At 46.2% G+C, this 20,786-nt stretch overlaps 1 protein-coding gene across 6 annotated transcripts in view; it reads left to right on the forward strand.

Moving 5' to 3' along the window:
• The window catches only part of Tacc1 (transforming acidic coiled-coil containing protein 1), a 98,705-nt gene that overhangs the window by 52,072 nt on the left and 25,847 nt on the right, over positions 1 to 20,786 (forward strand). For 3 of the 6 annotated variants that reach the window (XM_040731853.1, XM_040731852.1, XM_040731850.1), the window contains exons 3-5: positions 15,204 to 16,290; positions 18,781 to 18,816; positions 20,095 to 20,155. In XM_040731853.1, the coding sequence (XP_040587787.1) occupies positions 15,527 to 16,290; positions 18,781 to 18,816; positions 20,095 to 20,155 (861 nt within the window). In that variant the 5' untranslated portion in view covers positions 15,204 to 15,526. The remainder of the gene's footprint in view (positions 1 to 15,203; positions 16,291 to 18,780; positions 18,817 to 20,094; positions 20,156 to 20,786) is intronic. The other 3 variants (XM_040731855.1, XM_040731854.1, XM_040731851.1) reach the window with 2 other exon arrangements.

The raw sequence follows: 20,786 nt of genomic DNA on the forward strand, positions 1-20,786 counted from the left end.
AGATAACCCCAAACCAACCAGGGAGTGGTGCACACTTTAATCGCAGCACTCCTGAGGCAGAAGTGGGAGGAGGTTCTGAGTTTTGAAGCCAGCCTGGTCTACAGAGTGAGTTTCAGGACAGCAAGATAAGGAGGAGGGGGGGGGAGGGGGAGGGAGAAGAAGGAGGAGGAGGAAAGAGAAGGAGAAGAAGAAGAAGAAGAAGAAGAAGAAGAAGAAGAAGAAGAAGAAGAAGAAGAAGAAGAAGAAGAAGAAGAAGAAGAAGAAGAAGAAGAAATAATAAGGAAAGCCATTGTAATCTCTCTGAAGCAGCCATCTTATCAGCTTGGGATGTAACTGTTTTCTCACAAACTCCATCGTTTATCCATTGAACAGCCATCTTCCTGGAGCTTTGATGACCAAGGTTGCTAACTATGCCTGTGGCTATGCCAAGGCTGTAGGAAGGCCTTGCTGCTCTTGAGTTTAGATCTCAGATCTCAGCCTCCACTTTGTAAGCACCAGCCTGAGCATTCTTAGCGCTTGCTCTTGCTGGCAGACTCATAAGGCATTGCTGGTGGCATGGGTTCTTGCTGCTTCACGAGGGCAAGTGTGCCTGGCTGCTGCTGAGGAGGCAGATGCCAGCTCTCCTACTTCTCCTTCTTCGTTCCTGTTGCTTTTGAGGCTGAGCCACTGTGGAGCCCAGGCTGACCTCTAGCTCCTGGTCCTCCTGCCTTAGCCTTCTCCCCGGTGCTGCGGTTGAAGGTGTGCACCAGAGTAACTGGTCCAGGAGCCTCTTTTCTGAACACCCCTGGGAAAGGAATAGTGCGTGCTTCCCAGTTCCCACTGTGGCATGCTCACCTCTCCACCGACTTTCTGTTTCAGTGCGTTTGTTTATTTGGTGCTTTAGATGCAAGTGGGTTTTGTTTGTAGCATTTCTATTATAGCAGTGATGCTGAGACAGGATAGGATTTCTGTTTGTAGACACTAGGACCAGAGCCTTGACTGCCAGTAGTGCATTTCAGCTTTACTTTTCTTTAAAGATTATTTGTTTGTTAAGTGTGTGGTGTATCCCTGTAGGCCAGAAGAGGGTATCTCTGGAAGACCAGCTAGCTAGTGTTCTTAACCACTGAGCCATTTCTCCAGCCCCAAGATTTATCTATTTGTATACAATGTTCTGTCTGCATGTATGCTTGCAGATCAGAAGAGGCACCAGATCTCATTATAGATGGTTGTGAGCTACCATATATGTGATTGCTGGGAATTGAACTCATGACCTCTGGAAGAACAGTCAGTGCTCTTAACCACTGAGCCATCTCTTCAACCCACTTCAGCTTTTAAGATGGAAAATCTGGGCCTGTGAGGATGAGGTAGTTGCCATTAAGCCTCATGGCTTGACTGATCCCCGGAACCCACCTGGCAGAAGGAGAGAACCATCTGACACACACACGCGCGCACACACACGCGCACACACACGTGCACACACACATATACACTCACATACACATATATATACACACACATGCACATGCACACATATATACACACACATGCACATACACACACATACACATACACACTCACACACATACACATACACACACACCAGTAAATCAGTGTAAAGGTTTTTAAGGAATATATAAAATCCACTGACAGTCTAACTCTCGGAAGGCTGAGACAGGAGGGTCAGCACAGATTTGAAACCATCCTGACCTCCCAGCACTAGACCCTGCGTTCGGTCTCCATTCCTACAGGGCAGGAGGAGGGATTACAGATCCAGAGAGATCTGGGAAATGTATTTCACAGCCTTTCCTCTCCAGGGAATTTGTGAACCCCCGTTCAGTGTTTGAGAAGGCTCAAAGGAAGTGAAAAGCCTTAAACTGTTGCCAGAACAGGGTGTGTGCTGGGGAGAGCGCCTCCCTAAGGGACAGCTGAAAAGTCACTGTGAGCTTGGCATGCCTGCACACACAAATGCCCCTCTCTATGTGTCTGACGCGCACATTGTAGTGTGGGGCTTTGAGCAGCAGAGGTTCGCTGCACAGTTTAAATACAAATCAACAGAAGCACAAGTCATCTTTGGGCACTAGAAATATTTTATTTTCTTGATAGTTAGTTTCAGCTCCTGTGTGGTAGTCCGCACCTTTAATCCCAGCACTCGGGAAGCAGAGGCAGGCGGACCTCTGAGTTCAAGGCCAGCCTGGTCTACAGAGAGAGTTCCAGAACAGTCAGGCTATATAGAGAGACCTTGCTAATCAATCAGTCAATCAGTCAATCAAAATAAAAACAGTGTCAGCTCTTCAAGGGGGAAAATGTAGGAAGGAATCAGTTTCTTCTCTCCCTGAGTCTTTTGGGTGAGGAAAGGGGGTTGCGTGGAGATGCAGACCACCTTCTGTGACTCAGCACCTATTTTTAGGTAAAGAGAAAAGGGTTGTTTTTTTTGTTTGTTTGTTTTGGTTTTTTTTTTTGAGACAGGGTTTCTCTGTGGCTTTGGAGGCTGTCCTGGAACTCGCTCTGTAGACCAGGCTGGCCACGAACTCACAGAGATCCACCTGCCTCTGCCTCCCGAGTGCTGGGATTAAAGGCGTGCGCCACCAACGCCCGGCTGAAAAGGGTTGTTTTATTTTTGCTTTGTTAGTGCTTGGGATTGCACCAAGGTCTCACCTGAGGGAAACAAGTGCTTTTCTCTGAGCCATGTCCCCAACCCCATAGGAGTCCTGTATTGTTGATGGCAGCCCATTGCTTCACAGTGTATCATTTTAGAACTCAGCTGGGGACAGTTTTTGAAAAAGGGGCAGCTTAGCTGGGCAGTTGACTCAGGTCACTTGTGCAAGGCCCTTGGGAGACTTGGCCTCAAGGCTAAGGGTCTTTTAATCTGACACACTCATTTTGTCACCAGCTATTGCTGGCTGATGGGATGAGGCTCAGGTGCTCTTGGAGCCCTGCACGGTGTTGTTTTAGTGTCCTTACAGAATGACAGCTGGCTTCACCTCCCCAGGCTGACTGGGGCCACTAGCAAGCGAGAAGCCTTAACAGTCACACTGCTGCTTCCACAGAACCCTTTTTGTGATACAGGTTCGCCCAGCGTGTGACTGCCGGGAGGGGAAGGCTCCTAGGGAACTCCATGCTGACCTGGTCACCACAAGCTTCCAGATCCACAAGCTTCTCCCAGCTTCCTTCCCTTAAGGTGTCGTGTGCAGTATTCCTGGGTGGAGGATGACCCTCTGCTGTGGGGGGCTGTCTCATGTGCGCACTCACTCGCTGTCTGGGGGCTCCTCTTGCTTAGCATTCCTTTCTCTTTCTGTCATGAGCCTCGGCTTCCCAGCTGTGTGGGTGGTTTCTGATTTATGAGAGAAGCAGTTGGTATTTTGAATTCTGCAGTAATTATTTCTGAAGAGATTGCACATTATGGCTGTTTGGCAGCAACGGATTGAAGTCCCACAATTTCAGGTCTCTGTATCGCAAATCCATCTGTGAGCACGTGTCTTCCCGCCTTCGCTCTTTTTGCCCGGGTACAGCAGCCCTGTGCCGAGGCAGAGGATTTCTGCTCCACATCAAATGTGGCCTCAGATAGATCCAGATGGCTCCGGGACTGATGGGTACCGCATTGTTGAGAGGACAAAACTTAGTTACGTGTTGGTCTTGGCCTCTCTGGAGAAGGCTTTGGCTTGCTGGTAGACAGACACTTCCTGGTTAGCCCTCTTCTTCAGTTCCTTGGAGTGTGGTCTTCAGAGGGTAGTTTGGGTCTCTTGATTTGAGTGGATTACGCTTGGGATGGAACCCAGGAGCTCAATGCATCCTAAATGATCTTCCACTGAATCCCACCCCCACCACTTCCCCCACCCCTGTTCTCTTGAGGCTCTTTTTCAACGAAATAGCATAAAATATTGGAAACTTGAAATGCTTTCTTGGGCCTTGGCACCAGTTTTGTCTGTTTTTCAAGTGGATTTACCTATGCTTTACATTAAAGCTTTAGGTTGTGCCTGCACACTGGTGTGTGCTTGGATTTTGAAACAGGGTCTTTCTGTGTTGCCCAGGCTGTTCTCAAATTTGGGATTAACCTACCTGAGCCTCCCGAGTGCCTTGATTTAGCAATCCCTCCCCATGCTTCCTGGTAGCCTGGGGCCCAAGGGTTGTCAGCGGAGTGAACTGCAGAGTCCACTCCTGGAAGAGACCTTTATGGTCATTCAGTCCCCGGGGCAATGCATCGTTTCTCATTGTCCATTTTCAGGCCCATGGCCTTGACTTTCGTGATTTTTGTTCTGTTGTTGTTGTGTTTTTTTTTAATTTGACAAAAGCCACATTTATCTTCGAAGAGGAAATGTCAATTGAGAACATATACAGAATAGATTGCAGCTTAGGGAAATCCAAGGCACCAAAACGTTCTCAAGTTTTGGACAGTTGTCAAATATGCTAATGTGTGCCTCATTACCATCCCCCCCCATTAGACTACTTGAGCAGAAAGGGGTGCTGTTGGCTAGAGCCAATTTTCCTCCTGACACCCTTGATTTCTGCACAGGAAACGGGGGCAGGATGCAAGGCCAGTGCAGGGTGGGGTCCTGTGGGGCCTCCAGAAGGAAAGGGCCTCAAATGACGATCAAATGTTGGTTCTGAAGTAGCTGTCAGTGTGCAGCCGATCGCCTCACTGCTCACTGTGTAAATACACCTTTTTTTTTTTTTCAGAGGGAAACAATAACCCGGCCGTGCCATGGGCACTGAACATAGCTCTGTTGGAGCCCTGGGCTCTTCGATGTGTGGGATAAGGGGGCTTAGGGAGTGGATGGCAGTCTCAGGAGAAACTGGTTGGCTCATTTCCTAGACCTCTTGGCGTTGGCTTCTGTGTTGGTTAAGTTTGTCAGCTTGACATAGCCTGTTATCTAAGAAGGGAGGGCACCAGCTGGGAATGCCCCATCCATCAGATAGCCTGCAGCTAGGCGTTTTCTTGATTGACGGTTGATGGGGAAGGACCCAGCTGCCTGTGGGTGGTGCCAACCCTGGGCAGGTGCTTCTGCTTTGGTCTAAGAAAAGCAAACCGAGCCAGCCCTGAAGAGCAAACCGGAAAGCCAATCTCCCCCTGGACTCTGCTGCTTCGGTTCTGCCTCGACTTCCTTCCATGGTGGACTGTGAGCTGTAGGCTTAAATGATCCCTTTCCACCGTGGTTGCTACTGGTCACTGTGTTTTACTCCAGCAACAGCAAGCAAACACAGCTTCCCAGAGTTTCTTTTTCTTAAAGAAAGGGTCTTACACTATAGCCCAGGCTGGCGTAAAATCATGGAACCCTCTGTTCCCAGCCTCCAAGTGTTAGGTTTGTACATGTGAGCCGCTTGGCTTCTCAAGAGGGTCTGGTCGGAGGCAGGGGAAGTGTGAGTGAGGGTGTGGAGGAAGTGAGTTTGACTTCTGAAGGAAGGCGACTTTCTCCAGTGCCCCTCTGCACGTCTCAGCCTTCATGCTTGCCGCCCGTGTTTACCCTTTAATAAACTTCAGCACGCGGGGAAACCATGCCCAGACCCCATAGAGTGCGTCTTAATTCTGCATCACCCTTTCTCTTAACCCTTGGGCTTAAATATATACTGACTTGTCTTTATGAAACTCCTACTCAGCTTTAAAAAATAGAAAGGTAGAGGCAGGAGGATTATGAGTTTGAGGCCACTGTAGGCTGTAAAGTGTATATACTACATATTATATTCTGTATAGTCCTCCGAGAGCAAAATAAAGCCTACCCCCCCAAAAAAAGAAAGAAAAAACGGAGGCACAGCGCCCCTGGACTGAGCAGCTGCCGTGTTTCTGCCTGTTTCCTGTGCGTGGTTATTCCTGTCGTAGAAGGAAGGAGTGATGTCATTTTCACTTCTCTGTAAATAGAACTTAACTAGCACATGTGGGCTTCCTCAAGAGCGACTTTAAGTCCAAAAGTGGCGGTGCGATCTGCCACCTCAAGTGTGGGTCCCTGCGAGTGACATACCAGAGAGATCGCTTAGAACATTTTCTGAAACGCAAGTCTGCGGTACAGTCCTCACCCTTTCCTGTAGGACTGGAGCCATTTTGTTTTTGTTGAATGGTTTTGAGGGCGCTCAGGGTATGGCTCCGTGAGCAAAGCACTTGTCTTGCAAGCATGGACATCAGTTTCCTTCCTCAGACCACTGAGCATAGTGGCATGCACTCAGGGAGGAGTCAGAGACTGAAGGATCCCTCTATGGTCAGTGATGGGAGCTCCCGGCCAATGGGAGGGCCTGTCTCAAAGTGAGCTCCCAGCCAATGGGAGGGCCTGACTCAAGGAAAAAGTTGGCATTCCTGAGGGTGATACTCAAGGCCTCTGCAGATAAATATACCTGAACATGTGTACACATATGCAGACATTATTTATTTATTTGTTTTTAGATACAGTGTTCTGCCTGCATATATACTTGGACACCAGAAGAGAGCACCAGATCTCATTATGGGTGGTTGTGAGCCACTATGTGGTTGCTGGGAATTGAACTCAGGACCTCTGGAAGAGCAGCCAGTGCTCTTAACCTCTGAGCCATTTCCCCAGCCCACAGGCATTTTTTTAAAAAAGGTTGCTTTTTATTTTATTTTATTTTATTAGGCTTTTTTGTTTGTTTGCTTGTTTGTTGTTGTTTTTGAGATAGGGTCTTACCATGTAGCCTTGGCTGGCCTGGAACTCAATATTTAAACAAACTGGCCTTGAACTCAGAGATCCGCCTGCCTCTGCCTCTGTTTCCTGAGTCCTGGGACTAAATAAGTGTGCCACTACCTGGCAGAAATATTTGTTTATCTATTTTACTTTATGTGTGTGGGAGTTTTTGCCAGCGTGTAAGTCTGTGTACCACTTGCATGTCCGGTATCTGCCAGAGAGAGCATTAGATTCCCTGGAGCTGGAGTTTCAGGTGCTTGTGAGCTGCCGTGGGTCCTCTGGAAGAGAAACCTCTTTAAATCACTGAGCCATCTTCCCAGCATCCGTGGTCTTTTAAATCACTGGGGATTTAAATCCAGAACCTTGCATATGCTAGACCATCATTCTATTGCTAGCTATAGCCCCAACCCTTAAGTTTTTGACTTTGAGATGGGGTGTCTTTATGTAGCTTGGGATGGCCTTGAACTCATGGCTCTTTTACCCCAGCTTCTCAAGTGGGTGGGATTACAGGTGTATGCTACTACGCCTGCTAAGTGATCCTTTTAACTGTCACCCCAACCTAATTTTTAGGATGTTTTTCCACCTCTGGAAGAAACCTATATGCATTCTGTATCGACTGCACCTATTTATACCATTCCCCCCCCCCCCACCTTGTGGTTCTGGGCAAATAATGATCTCGTTTTGTTTTAATAGATTTGTTTATTCTGGACATTTCATGTACTTGGAATCATACATCTTGTGGTCTTTTGTGACAATCTGTTATTTTAGATTTGTTTTTTTTTTTTTTCAGACAAGGTTTTTCTGTGTAGCTCTGACTGTCCTAGAACTCATTCTGTAGACCAGTCTGGCTTCGAACTCAGAGATCTGCCTGCCTCTGCCTCCCTAGTGCTGGGATTAAAGTAGTGTGCCTAGCTTAATTTTTGTTTTATGTATATGAGTATTGATCTGCATGAATACATGTGTGCCACGTACATGCCTTATGCCCTTGGAGGTCAGTAGAGGGTGTCAGATCCCCTGGAACTGGAGTTATAGATGAGTCTTCTATAAGATCTCAGTGTTTAAGAGTCCTTCTAATCGGGCTGGAGAGATGGCTCAACCATTAAAGGCTAGGCTCACAACCAAAAATATAAGAGTTGGGTTCCCAGCACCCACGGCTGTCTCTCCAGCCACCTTTTTTGTCTTACACCGCTCAGACACGGACAGTATAAACAAAAACAACCATCTTAAGGGTGGTAAAAAAGAAAAAGCCCCTACCATACTGCTTTCAAAGTTCAACGGTGGTCAGAGCAAACACCAATACTTCACTCCCTTTTATTGCTGAGTAACCCACTGTGTCACAGACCGCACTTTATTTACCCATTCATCAGCTATTTGAAATCTAGGTTATTTCCGTGTGGGGACTGTTATGAACTGTGTTACTTTCTCTGTTCATAGATATGGCTAACATTTTGAAGAACTGCCAGACCAGTTTTCAGAGTGGCTGTATTGTCACTGTAGATTTGCTTGTTTGTAGACAGGGTCTCATTATGTAGCTCTGACAGGCCTGGAATTCGCTGTATAGCCCAGGCTAACCTTGAACTCACAGAGACCCACCTGCCTTTGCCTCTAAGTGCTGGGATAGAGATGTGCAGCACTTGTTATCTCTCTGTCCTGGTGGAGGTGAGAGTCAGCATGATTTGCATTCCCAATGGCTCATTGTTTACAGCATCTTTTCATGTAGGCATCGGATATTCTGTATGTATGTGTTTGTCAAGTTCAGAATGTCAAACTAGGGCATTTGCTGACCTGTGCATGTCCTGGTTTGTGAAGATTTTCTTTTTAAATTTTATGAAATTTAACTTTTTTTTTAAAAAAAATTTATTATGTATACAGTGTTCTACCCATGCCAGAAGAGGGCACCAGGTCACATTACAGTGGTTGTTAGTCACCATGTGGTTGCTGGGAATTGAACTCAGGACCTCTGGAAGAGCAGCCAGTGTTCTTAACCTCTGAGCCATCTCTTCAGCCGGAAATTTAACTTTTATGAACTTATTATTTAAAGAAAACTTGTAAATTAAAAACAAACCAACCAAAATTCACCGGACTCAAAGTCCATACATCTCAGTGTACTTCTATGTGTTTGACTATTGTTGTAAGTTCTTTAGGGAAGTGTCAGTTCGTATTTGTAACCCTTTTCTTTTTGTTACTCTTCACCCACCCCTGCCTCCCTCCTTGCTCTCGCTCTTTTTATTGTTTTTTACTTTTGGTTGTGAGCCTTTAAAGGCCCAGCCATCCCTCCAGGCCTCCCGGTGCCATGAGGTGAGGCCTGCCTCTTGCAGTCAGGCTGTCTCTTGAACTCTCCGTCCTCCCTCAGCCTCCCACATTGCTCAGATTCTAGATGCTTGATGCCATGCCTCGCTATGGCATGCCTCTCTGTGTGAGAAGTCCGAGTCTTAGAGCTTTCCCAGTGGAGATGACCCTCCTCGTCAGCCCTGAGCAGGCGGCCCTCTCTGTCACGTGGAAATAGTGCCTTTCTCCCCTTTACTGCTGGATGGGTTTTCTCCACTCCCCGGCCTCTGCCAACAGTGTATAGGATGTGAGGTCTTCTCTCCGGCCCTTCTCAGGGTTGCCACCTCAGTCCTGTTCATCCACCAGCCGCCTTCAGTTAACGTCAGTCCAGAGGGTTCATGGCTTTGTCACAAGAGCTTGGTCTCTAGGCTCCCAAGGCCTGGCTTGGCTACACATTTTGGGGTTTAACAAGTGTGATAATTCCTTAGAACTGACTCTGGCACTCCCCAGTCCTAGTGTCTGCCCTAGTGGAGAGTTCAAGTGAGGGAATAGAAGACAAAGGGAGTGAGGGTTTCTCTGTGTAGCACTGGTTGTCCTGGAACTCCTTTGTAGACCAGGCTAGCCTTGAACTCAGAGACCCGCCTGTCTCTGCCTCCTGAATGCTGGGATCAAAGGTGTGTGCCCCCATGCTGGGCTGTTTTTGACTTCTAATCAAGGCCATGGCCTGCTGTGGTGGCCAGACCCCATCCTGTAGACACTGGACAAGAGGCGTTAAGGTCAGTCAGAGATGGTGTATACGCCTGAGGTACAGGAGACTGGTTTTCTCAGAGTAATATTAGATACTTAGAAGAAAAGGGTTATCTGTCTGTAGCCAAAGGGGAGGAAGTAGCAGATTTTGTGGGTCGTCAGATCTGAGAGGAGCCCAAGGGCAGCATTTCACCACAAAGCTCAGATCTCAAGTGCATCTGTGATCATGCCAGGCCTGTAGTGCTAGAACACATGTGAGCCATGTTCGCCTGCCTGCACTACCCTTTTCATTTGTGTGTGCATTGTTCCCTGTGTGCGAGCATTGGCCAGTGGAGGCCGGAGGCTGACCTGGCTGTCTCTCCTGGATCACTTTTTACCTTATCTTCTGATAAGGCCTGTGACTGAACCTGACCTCATTGCTTCAGGTCAGCTGTCTGGCCAGTGACCTTCAGGGATCCGCCAGGCTCCTCCCCCCAGGTCAGGGGTCACAGGAGTTCCACCCTATACCTGGCTTTTACCTGAGCTCAGGTCCCTGTGGCTGTGTGACAAGCACTTGACCTGCTTTCTGAGGCACTTCCCCTGCCCGGTATCTTTTCCTAGCTGAGGTTATGCATACGAAAGCAGCCTACACGGTAGGGTTCTGTTGAATTTCAAGCGGTTCTCTGAATTACAAAAACACTTTGTGAGGCCAAAATGGTGGCGCATACCTGTAATTCCAGCCTTGTGAGGCTGAGGCAGGAGGACTGCCACAAGTTGGAAGCTATCCTGGGCTACAGAGTGAAACCTTTTTCCAAAAACAAGTCAGGAGAGGTGGCTCCGTACTAGTAGTTTTTCCTGCCTAGCCTGACAAGCTGAGTTTAGTCCTTAGGAACTATGTGGACGGAGAAAACCAACTCCTTTGGATAGTCCTCTGACTACACAGGCAGGCCGTAGTGTGCACCCCCACCCCAGGTGTGATTAAAACCAAACAGCAGGTTCATCGGGGAAGGGAGTTGTCTGTAAGCCTGGTGACCAATCCAGTCCCTGGGACCCATGTCAAAGTGGAAGGAGAGAGTTCATCCCACAGAGTTGTTCCCAGACTTCCACATGACGTGTGTATTACACATGCCCACACATACAAATCATGCACCCACATACAGACACAGTACATTTTCTTAGTACATTTTTTTGTGATGATGTTTGCTTTTTTTCTAAGGTTTCAAAAAGACTTCCACACACTTGTATTTTAACCCCAAATTTTTAGTATACACTCTAGAATAGAACTTTAGACATCTCAATCTTACTATTCTGGCATGCCCTGACCTTCCTGTTATCAGTATTTTAAAGAGGGAGTGAAGAAGTCTTCCATAATAGTCTTCATGTTGAGTAAGTGTCAGAAGCATCTAATGCCGAAAAGCAGAGGGGCTCGCAGGCCTTTGTTTTGAAGGAGTTCCGCTAGTAGCAAAAGTGGCAGGACAGGCCGCACCCTTGGTTCTGGATCCCCTATGGGCTTGCTTTGAATTTATCTCCTGACCCATTCCTGGTGGCTGAGTTCCCCCAGCCTCTGACAGAGCCCAGCGTGTCAGAATCAAGCTCATCACTCACACTGGCTCTGGGGAAGGAGCCTCCTGCCACCCGGCAAGGAATGTCGGGTTTCTGTGTGAGCCTATGTGAGCATAAGGCCTGTGAGGTAGATCAGCTGTTACGTAACTGCTTTCAGAAGAGAAACAAGGCCAGATCTCTGGCTAAAACCGGCCTAAAACTGGGGTAGCAGATATTTTTTTTTATTCATCCCTGACAAGGGTGTGCTGTTAGACTTGAAGTTTCTGTCCTAGGGCAGAGGTAGGTGTGCTTGGCAGCTGCTGCTGGGACACTTGCCTGTTGGTGGTATAGGTGCAAATAAAACTTACGAATTACTCCTTTTCAAAGAGAGGATAATTTTATTTGTTTGTTTCTTCGACATGTTTCTCTGTGTAGCCCTGGCTGTCCTGGAGGTCACATTGTAGATCAGGTTGGCCTTGAACTCAGAGATCCGGAGCCTGCTGGGTTTAGAGGTGTGACCTAGCTGATAATGTTTTTATGTTTGCTTTTATATTTGTACAGCTTCACAAACTGGTTAATTGAAAATTAATACTCACTACCTTGTGGGATCTTTTACTGGTGCTGAGATGTATTGTTGAAAGTGGTATCCACAGTGGCTAGATGAAGGGATGGACGGGTTCATTTACTTGGCACATGCCTTGAGGTGGCCAAGAAATGACCAGGGAGGAGGATGCCCCTTGACAGGGTTCCTTCAGCTGGGTGAGGGTACTCTGTGCCGAATTTTTTCCTTTCCCCATTCCCTGCCCTGTGATAGATACCCAAACATTCTTAAAGCTTCCAGTTCCTAACCAACATGGGTGATGAGGACACAGACGCTGCTGATTTGGACGTGGGACAGTAAAAAGCAGCATGTGGGGGGCAGCTCTTTCACACCAAGCCCTTTGGTTCCTTTCCCTGTGTAGCAGCACCGCACCCTTAGGTGTAGGGTGAGGAGAGACAGTAGGGAAAAGCAAAAGGCTACTGTTAGGCAACTTCTCCGAGATGAGGGATTGATAGTGAAGGCCTTGGGGTGTCTTCTGAGAAAAGAGCTCCAGAAGCTGATGTGTGTGGGAGTCACTGGCTAATGGGGAAAGGGCCTCTCAGCTCCTGGCTCCTTCCCTGGCCGTATTTTGGCCTCAACCACAGGTTTTGCCCAGCTCACAGGAGCTTGGAGGACTGGAGTGTTTGGGAGTGGAGATCGAAGAATGGCAGACGACACAGATTTACATTACATGACTAAAATAACATAAAATAACAATAGAAACCATTTCATTTTTTTTCCATTTCCTTTTCTTCCATTCTTCATGTTGGAGATTGAACCCAGGGCCTTGTGAATTATGAATGTTCTGTGGTTGAACTATAGTCCTAACATCCCAAACTCATAAAATTACCATTACCAGGGGCTGGAGAGATGGATCAGCCATTAAGAGCTTTGGCTGCCCTTCCAGAGGATTTGGGTTCAATTCCCGGTACCCACATGGCAGCTCACAGCTGTCTATAACTCCACAACACCCTCACCCAGAAGTATGTGCAGTCATAACACCAGTACACAAAATAAAAAGGAAGAAATCATCAAAAATTAGCAGTCTCCTCTGAAACACGTTAGCGGTCTGTGTTCTTATCCATGGTAAACATGCTGAGGGTTTTACGCCATGCTCTCCAGCACCGTTTTTACTTTCGTATTTGTTTCAGTATTTTTAAAATAAACTCTAGAAATCATTATTAGTTCAGTGTTCTTTTTTAAAGATATCTAGGTGGGCATTTTCCTGTGTATGGAGAATGCCATTACATCAATAATATCACTACTTGAAAAAGATAAAAAAGTTTAGGTTTTAAATTGAGTTAACCTTTTCAGGTAAACTCTTAGAAATTGACATCTATTTTAACAATTTGGATTTAAAAGTGTGGGATGGTGATCACTTGTTCTTCAATAGTAGTCAATGTGACTTTTTTTTTAAGGATAATCAAGTAGCCCTGGCTTCAGTTAGCAAAATACTTCCAGCCCCTTAAATCAGCCTGCTTAGGCAAAGCATGCTGGCTTTAATAGACATCTTCTTTCTTTGGTATTTCCCAAACTGGCCTTCCTTTAGTTTGAGCCGCCTCTGATACCTCCAGCCTCACTCCATGTCCTGCCCATCACCAGCCCCACCAGCCCCGCCTCCTCGTTTTCTCCCGGTGCTGTTTAACTTTGGGTTGATTAGCAGCGCTTTCTTGGAAGCCCCAGAGTACATTTCAGTTTTGTTCATTTCAGTGCGTTCCCCCGCCGCAGCAGGGTGAGCTAAACTCCAACTGATGGAATCTCAGGGTGAAACTGGACTTTGAGAAAGAAGGCTTGCTGGGCTCTGCAGGGAGCCGTTCCTGTCTTCCCTTTCTCTTCCCACTCCTGTGCTAATTATTTAATCAGTATTCTTCCGTCTGCCTCATTGGAAGACCGCCTCATCTAGAAAGGGTAGGGGAAAATGTGTTGTAAAGCTGAATTGCTGAAAATTTTGAGCAGTTCACCTACCTTTTTAAAAAACAACTTTTTTTTTTTAACCTTATGTGCATTGGTATTTTGCCTGCATGCTGCCCTTAAACTTGTAGTGATGCTCCTGCCTCTGCCGTCTGGTAGCTGAGATTGCAGGGATGTGTCATGTCTACCCGGCCCTCGGTGTCTGATGGGGCTTTTCTTTTTTGGTCTTCCCTTCCCATTTCTCAGCTTCAGTTGAACAATCCATAACACACCCACAGTAGCTCAACATGTGAAAAAGTCAGTACACACAGCATCCTCCTGAGAAGTTTGTGTATGACACACTTCTTCCTCTTCCTCCTCCTGGTCTTCAGATGAAAAGCTAATTGTTTTCCTAGTTCCAACTTTGTCATGGATTTTTTCTTTTGATAGTGGAAGTATAAAATGTGATGTGACGCTCTGCAGCTTCCAATTCTAAATGACATGCTAACTGTGTTTGTTCATTGAGATATATGGACATAGGGTCTAGTTAATTTGGGGGTGTGATGGTTTTTATTTGCAAGTGTTTTTATGATTAAGTGTATGGAAAAGTTTGAGGTTATAGGGTAGTAGTACAGTAAGCTCCTTTCCACAGACCCCTGGAGAGTAGAGTACCTGAAACATTGTCGGCGTGCAGCTGATACGTCCCCGTGTGGTTACAGTCAATCCTGGCAGTGGGGAGGAGCTGGCTATGGAATGAGTTCTGGGCCAACCCAGAGCTACACACACAGTGGGTGTCACACACACACGAATGTGTGAGTGCCATAAGACAGTGGTGACCTGCTCAGGAAGTAGCCTGAGGGAGTCTTCAAGTGAGAGGAACGCCAGCTCACTTAGTTTCTGTTGATAAACCGTTGTTTGAAGTCGGAGTCAGAGAAGAACTTAGTTTGTGTTTGAAATTCCCCATTTGCTTATTTCTTGTGAAACTGAAATTGAGAAATTATTTTGTTTACAAGTGGTTGAGGGGATTATCCCCCTAGCCTAGAGATAAATGTTATAAAGAAAAAAAAAAGGTATTTCTTAGTGGTTTATATCTTAGTCAATTAAGGGATATTTGTATTTACAGCCATGAGACAGAATCTCTCTGTGTAGCCCAGGCTGGCCTCCCAGCTCATGACCGCCTGCTTCTGCCTCCCGAGTGTTTGGGTTATAGGCTCACACTGCTGCTCCCTACTCTCGAAACCTCATCTTTATTTGCTTTTGCTGTTTCCCCTTTTACAGGCTTTTTCTGATTATTGTGTCTACAGGAAAGTAGACCATGATCTGGCCATGGTAGGATTTATTTGTTTATTTAATTTTGTAGTAGTTCCTTCAGTTAATCCCAGAGGCAGGCGGATCTCTGTGAGTTCAAGGCCACCCTGATCTACACAGCGAGTTCCAGGATAGGCTCCAAAGCTACACAGAGAAACCCTGTCTCAAAAAGCAAACAAAGAGTAGAGGGAAGATCTTGCAGCTTGTTGAGGTAAAGTCACACAGTGCAGACTCTTTACCAGTGATAGAATTCTTTAATAGTTTTCTTTCTACCTTTTTTATTCTAGAATCACAAGAAGCCAATGAGCAGTTCATAGCAGAAGTAATTGAAAAATGTTCATCTGATGCGTGTTCTAGATCTTCAGAAAATGAGGCACCACAGGCGACCACTGATTCTCACTCAGTCAAGGATGTCAAAGGAGAAACCCCACATGATGTTAGTAAGATCTCAGTAGTGAGGCCATTTTCAGTAGAAACCAGGAGTTCCACAGATGACCCAGCTGCTCTGGGAACAAAAGCAGCTCATGGCCGTGAACCTGCACTCTCAGGCAAGGCTTTGCCCTCCACTGCATCAGAAGCTCCTCAGGAAAAGCCAGTGACAGAAGGAGGCATGGCGGTTACATTTGAGGCCTTTACGGAAGCTGGTCTGAAGCCTGGAGAGCCCGTGGCCAGCAGAAGCAAGCTAAGAAAGCCCAAGCCTGTCTCCCTGAGGAAGAAGACAGCTGGAGGTGATGCCTCTGAAACGGAAGCGACCATGGAGGGTTTGCCTTTCCCTAAGGCTTCCTCCCTGTCGGTTCCCGATGAAGTGGCTAAGAACATGCATCCTGGTGTGCTGAGAGGTACCAGGGCCCAGAAATCTTCCCTTAACCTGAGAGAAGCTGCGGACACTCTTAGTAACGGCACCAGTGGCTCAGGGTGTGAGCTGCAGGAGGGGTCCAGGAACTCATCTATCAAACTTGAGTATGATTTTACAGAAGATGGGGAACATATCGAGGCCAGGAATGACCTTCCAAGGAAACCTACTAACAAACTAATGCCCAGCATGCGGAAAGATGGCATCAGTCAGGCAGTAGATGTCGAACAGCCTGCAGACCCAAGAGTCCAAGATGCCTCACTCTCCCAAACGTCTGCTAAGCTAGATTCTAGATGGGATCACCCCAACTTTAATTCCTCTGGGAGCTGCCCCATTCTGCAGAGCTCCCCACCCCTCTCCTCCAAAGGCTCCTACCACTTTGACCCAGATAACTTCGATGAGTCTATGGACCCCTTTAAGCCAACCACAGCTCTGACAAGCAGCAACTTTTGTTCCACTACTGGTAATCATGTTAATGAAATCTTAGACTCACCCAAGAAGGCAAAGTCGCGTTTAATAACGTGAGTGACAGCGGGTGCTGGGTGTGGTGCTCTGGTGTGTTCTTTGGGAGTTTGGAGTTTGGCAGCTACTTCTGGTTTCTGTGACTTGCACTCATAAATGTTGGTGGTACAGTGGGGGACACTTTACTCTGTAGTCTTTGTCCCTTTGCCTAACTCTTCTGTGCATTTGGAAGCATCAGAAGTTTCCCTGTTGATTTCTGCTTTATCTCTGCGTCCTTGACTTATTAAGGTCACTCCCCCCCCCACCTTGGATCCCTTTTTTTAAAATTGTTTAAAAGAAATCAAGTAAAGATTTGAGGTTCCCAGGAATCACATTGTACATAGAATTCAAATGTCACCATCTTTACATTCCAGAATTATCTGTCTAAGGTCAGCAATGTCAGAAATGACCCAGAACAGTCTTAGAGAATGGAAAGTTGTGATTTTTATTGGTGGTAGTGATGAGAATTCTTGCTTCCTTGTGTGTTTGTAGTTCATTGGTGAATTTCCATGATGAGATTATTCTAAATGACTGGTTAAGTCTGGGTAAATTTGTTTTGTGTTCCTTCTACCTCCTACTTTCTCCTGGGAAACAGGAATGAACCTTTATTAGTTTGGGAGTTCCCAGAGTAATCCCTCAGGCCATATTTTACGCCAGGTTTTTAATTTTGATATAAGGTTATATGATCAGGAAACTCAAGTTGAATAAAAGATAGTATACACATTTATAACGCTAGGATATCTTGTGAAAAATTAGATGCAGGGGCTAGTGATTCAGAGGATAAATAAAATGCTGAAAGGAAGTGTGTTTGTGACTGTTGTTAGATTGATTCGAGAAATTTGGGTATTTTGCTTGAATGTATGTCTATGTACAAGTTTCATGCCTGGTACCTGCAGAGGGCAGATGAGGGCATCAGGTCCTCTTGAATTGGAGTTATACACAGCCATGAGCTGCAATGTGGACACTGGGAATTGAACATGGGTCCTATGGAAAAGCAGCCAGTGCTCTTAACTGCTGAACCATCTCTGCAGTCCCAGGAAATGCTCTTCAACATTACTGTCTTAAAAACACCTGTTTGTGAGTTACATTGGAAAGAAAAATATCCAGAAGGTTAAAGAGTAAAAATGCTAACTTTGAGACCAAGAAAGTTAACCCATACAGCAATCGGTTCTCCTGAGTGTTGGTGGTATGTTTAAGGGGATTAAAGTGACAGGAGTAGTTCTAAGTCTGCTCTCGGGTTACATAGGCACAATGAAATGGCTTTGAAAACTGTTACTGATTGTGTGTGCAGACCTCTCTTGACCTTGACGGTTAGGTAGCTGTGTCTGGACAGCACTTGGGGTACATCCTGGTGTGTGGCTGCCTTGGTACTTCGTCTCCTAGATGCCTGCCAAAGCCTTGGACCTTCGGCGCCTTCTTCCCAGCTGCAGGAGGAAGTGTTAGTGAAACACTGGCGTTGTTCCTTGTGTTCGGTGCCCACTTTTGAGTCCTGTCATCGTCACCTGGTGGCCTTTGTTACTCTTCATTTTTGTGGAATAAGTGTGTTGCTCTAATAGATCACACAGACTCAATGAAAGGGTTTGTACCCAGTCGGCACTCTTTTCTTATAAGGAGAGAGTGCTTGAGCTCTTGTGCCATGTTGGGACTTTGAGAGCAGAGTCCCCGCACTTTGAAAAGACGGACTCATCGCGGGTTTAACATCCGCAGTGGACAGTTAGCTTTTGGGAACATTCGAAAAGACGTTTCTAAATAGAGACAATGCAGTATGGTTAGGATTTTGCAAAGCAAATAATATAAATGATGTGAAGTCGGTCTACACTTCCTTGGTAGAGTGTCGCTTTGTAACATTCAGGCTAGCCTCTAACTTTTTACCCTGCTGCCTTAGCTCACTTCAAGTTTCTTAGTGACACTGACAGTGGTGGAGTCAGCCAGGTGTCTTTCCAACTGTGGTTTTGTTTTTGTTTTTGTTTTTTTTTTTTGTTCAGGCATTGCACAATTAGAGGGAGCGTGCTCATTAGTGAAGTGTTGTTTCTATATGCATGTACACTTATAATCAGGGAGGGGCTTACTTCTCATCCATAAATCTGAACATAAAACATTTCTCAGTGTTTGTCTCTCTCTCTCTCTCTCTACTTTGTTAAAGCTGAGGTCTTGTTACCATTCATTCGCAAGGGCTAACATTCATGCATACGTCTTTTTCTATTCTAATATTTTGGTTTTGGCATTTTGTTTGTTTTGAAGCAAGGTCTCACTGTGTAGCCCTGGCTGACTGGGAGCTGGCTTTGTAGATCAGGTTGGCCTTGAACTCCCAGAGATCAGCCTGCCGAGTGCTGGACTTAAAGCCATGCACCACCTTTCCGGGCTTGGACATGTTTTAAATTTGTATCTCACATGATATCAAGAACTGTGCAACTTTGACATCTGCCAGACAAAAGATAAATGTTCTAGTTTTCACATGATTCTTTTCCATCTGTGTCTCTTTCCTGTCTCTAATTCTGTTGATGCATCAGGACTACTGAGCAAGTGAAATTTCTCTGTTTTCTGTTGTAAGTACCTCTGCTGTAGGTTCTGTCTGTCCCTGGGACTCTTGGCGGTCTCCTCTCCCACCTCTGCCTCTCCCCTGCATGTTGGCTTCTCTTTGCCCTTGCCATTATTTGGACCTTCTGATAAATTTTTTTTTTTTTTTTTTGCATTCCATTTGCCTCATCTTAGTCAGCTTACCCTTGCAATTGTCTGTACCTAAAGGAGTGGATACTGCTTTTTCCACCTCGGGTGCAAAAAGCTCGCGCCCCTGGCTTACTTAGCATGCGTCGTGTGGCACTTTGAGCCGAAAGCTGGCTTGACCCCAATCATGCAGGAGTGATTGATTTGATGGCCTGCTCTGCACTCGCTGCTGGGAATAATTAGGGTTTTGGTGTTTTTGTTTTTTTGCTTTTTGTTTTTTGTGGGGATGAGGCTGCTGTCTTAGAGCAGGTAATAAGTTTTACCAAGTAAACTTAAGTTTGGTGACACTTAGAACAGTAGGTGAAGAAGACCATGAATTAGTGACCTTGTACACTCTGGTAATTTATATACTTGTCTGTGTTTTCTCTTTTTCCATGAAAGGAAAACAAATTGGTCAGAATGGTGTGGGTCCCCCCCCCCTGGATATTTTAAGTTGATTAAAACTTAGGAGATTCTGTAATAGTGATTCTGTGATCACATATTATGTATTAGACTAACAATAAGATGGCCATGTTTTCCTCAGCTCTGGGCACTGTACACTACATGGTCTTTTTTCCTACTTCATTACCTAAGAATGGTAACAATTTGTTTACTGTTTTCTTCAATACTTTCTCTTGGCCATAGTTCCTTTCTGTAAGCGCCCAAGCCTAGGCTGGTACTGTCTTTGGAGATTGTTGTGGCTTTTAGTGCAATAAAGACTTTTCAAAGAATCTGGTCCAGCGTGGTAATTTTTCTGATGAACGCCAAAACCAAGCTTGTAAAGATCATAACCAATGTCTGTAGCTGCTGAGGCTGTCCGTAGAGGTTCTCAGAGTCTCGGGAAGGTTTTTTTTTTGTGTGTGGTGTGTAATTAAACATGCGGGGTTCAGAGTTGTGGTGTCTGGCAATCTGTGGAGCTGAGTGTGGCGGTTTTGCTGGAGAATGAGCCCGGCCCTGGGTCTCTAGGGTTCGCATTGTCTCCACAGCTCCACATGCAAGTGTATGGCCGCGTGGTGCTGTGCGCTTTGGCTTCTGTGCTCCGCCCTGTGCCCTGCTCCATCTCATGCCTGAGAGTTGTCACCGAGATTCCAAACTGGCTTGTCTGTTCCTCTCATTTCCAGGAGTGGCTGCAAGGTGAAGAAATACGAAACTCAGTCTCTCGATTTGGATACGTGTTCTCAGGTAAGTCTGTGCTGGTCTCCAGAATGGGTTTTGTCCCGTGGGGGTGTCTGAGGACTCAGACCTAAAGAAACCAGTTATTAGATCCTTATTATCCCAAACTCATCCAGGAAGGTCTGAAGGGAAAGATAGCTCAGGGCTTAGGGAGACGGCTCAGTGGTTAGGAGCACAGGCTGCCCTTCCAGAGGACCCAGGTTCAATTCCCAGCACCCACATGGCAGCTCACAACTGTCTATAACTCCAGTTTCAGGGGATCTGACACCCTCATACAGACATACATGCAAGCAAAACACCAATGCACTTGAAATAAAAATAAATCATTAAGGGCTGGAGAGATGGCTCAGAGGTTAAGAGCAGTGACTGCTCTTCCAGAGGACCTGAGTTCAATTCCCAGAAACCACATGGTGGCTCACAACTGTCTACAATGAGATCTGCTGCCCTCTTCTGGTGTCCAGCCATATATGCAGGCATATATATCAAATAAAGATCTATTTAAAAAAAAATCATTAGGCCGGGTGTTGGTGGCGCATGCCTTTAAAACCAGCACTTGGGAGGCAGAGGTAGGCGGATCTCTGTGGGTTCGAGGCCAGCCTGGTCTATAGAGCGAGTTCCAGGACAGCCTCCAAAACCATAC

This window comes from Mesocricetus auratus, unplaced genomic scaffold (assembly GCF_017639785.1).
Source record: "Mesocricetus auratus isolate SY011 unplaced genomic scaffold, BCM_Maur_2.0 Super-Scaffold_100026, whole genome shotgun sequence".
Taxonomy (NCBI): Eukaryota; Metazoa; Chordata; class Mammalia; order Rodentia; family Cricetidae; genus Mesocricetus; species Mesocricetus auratus.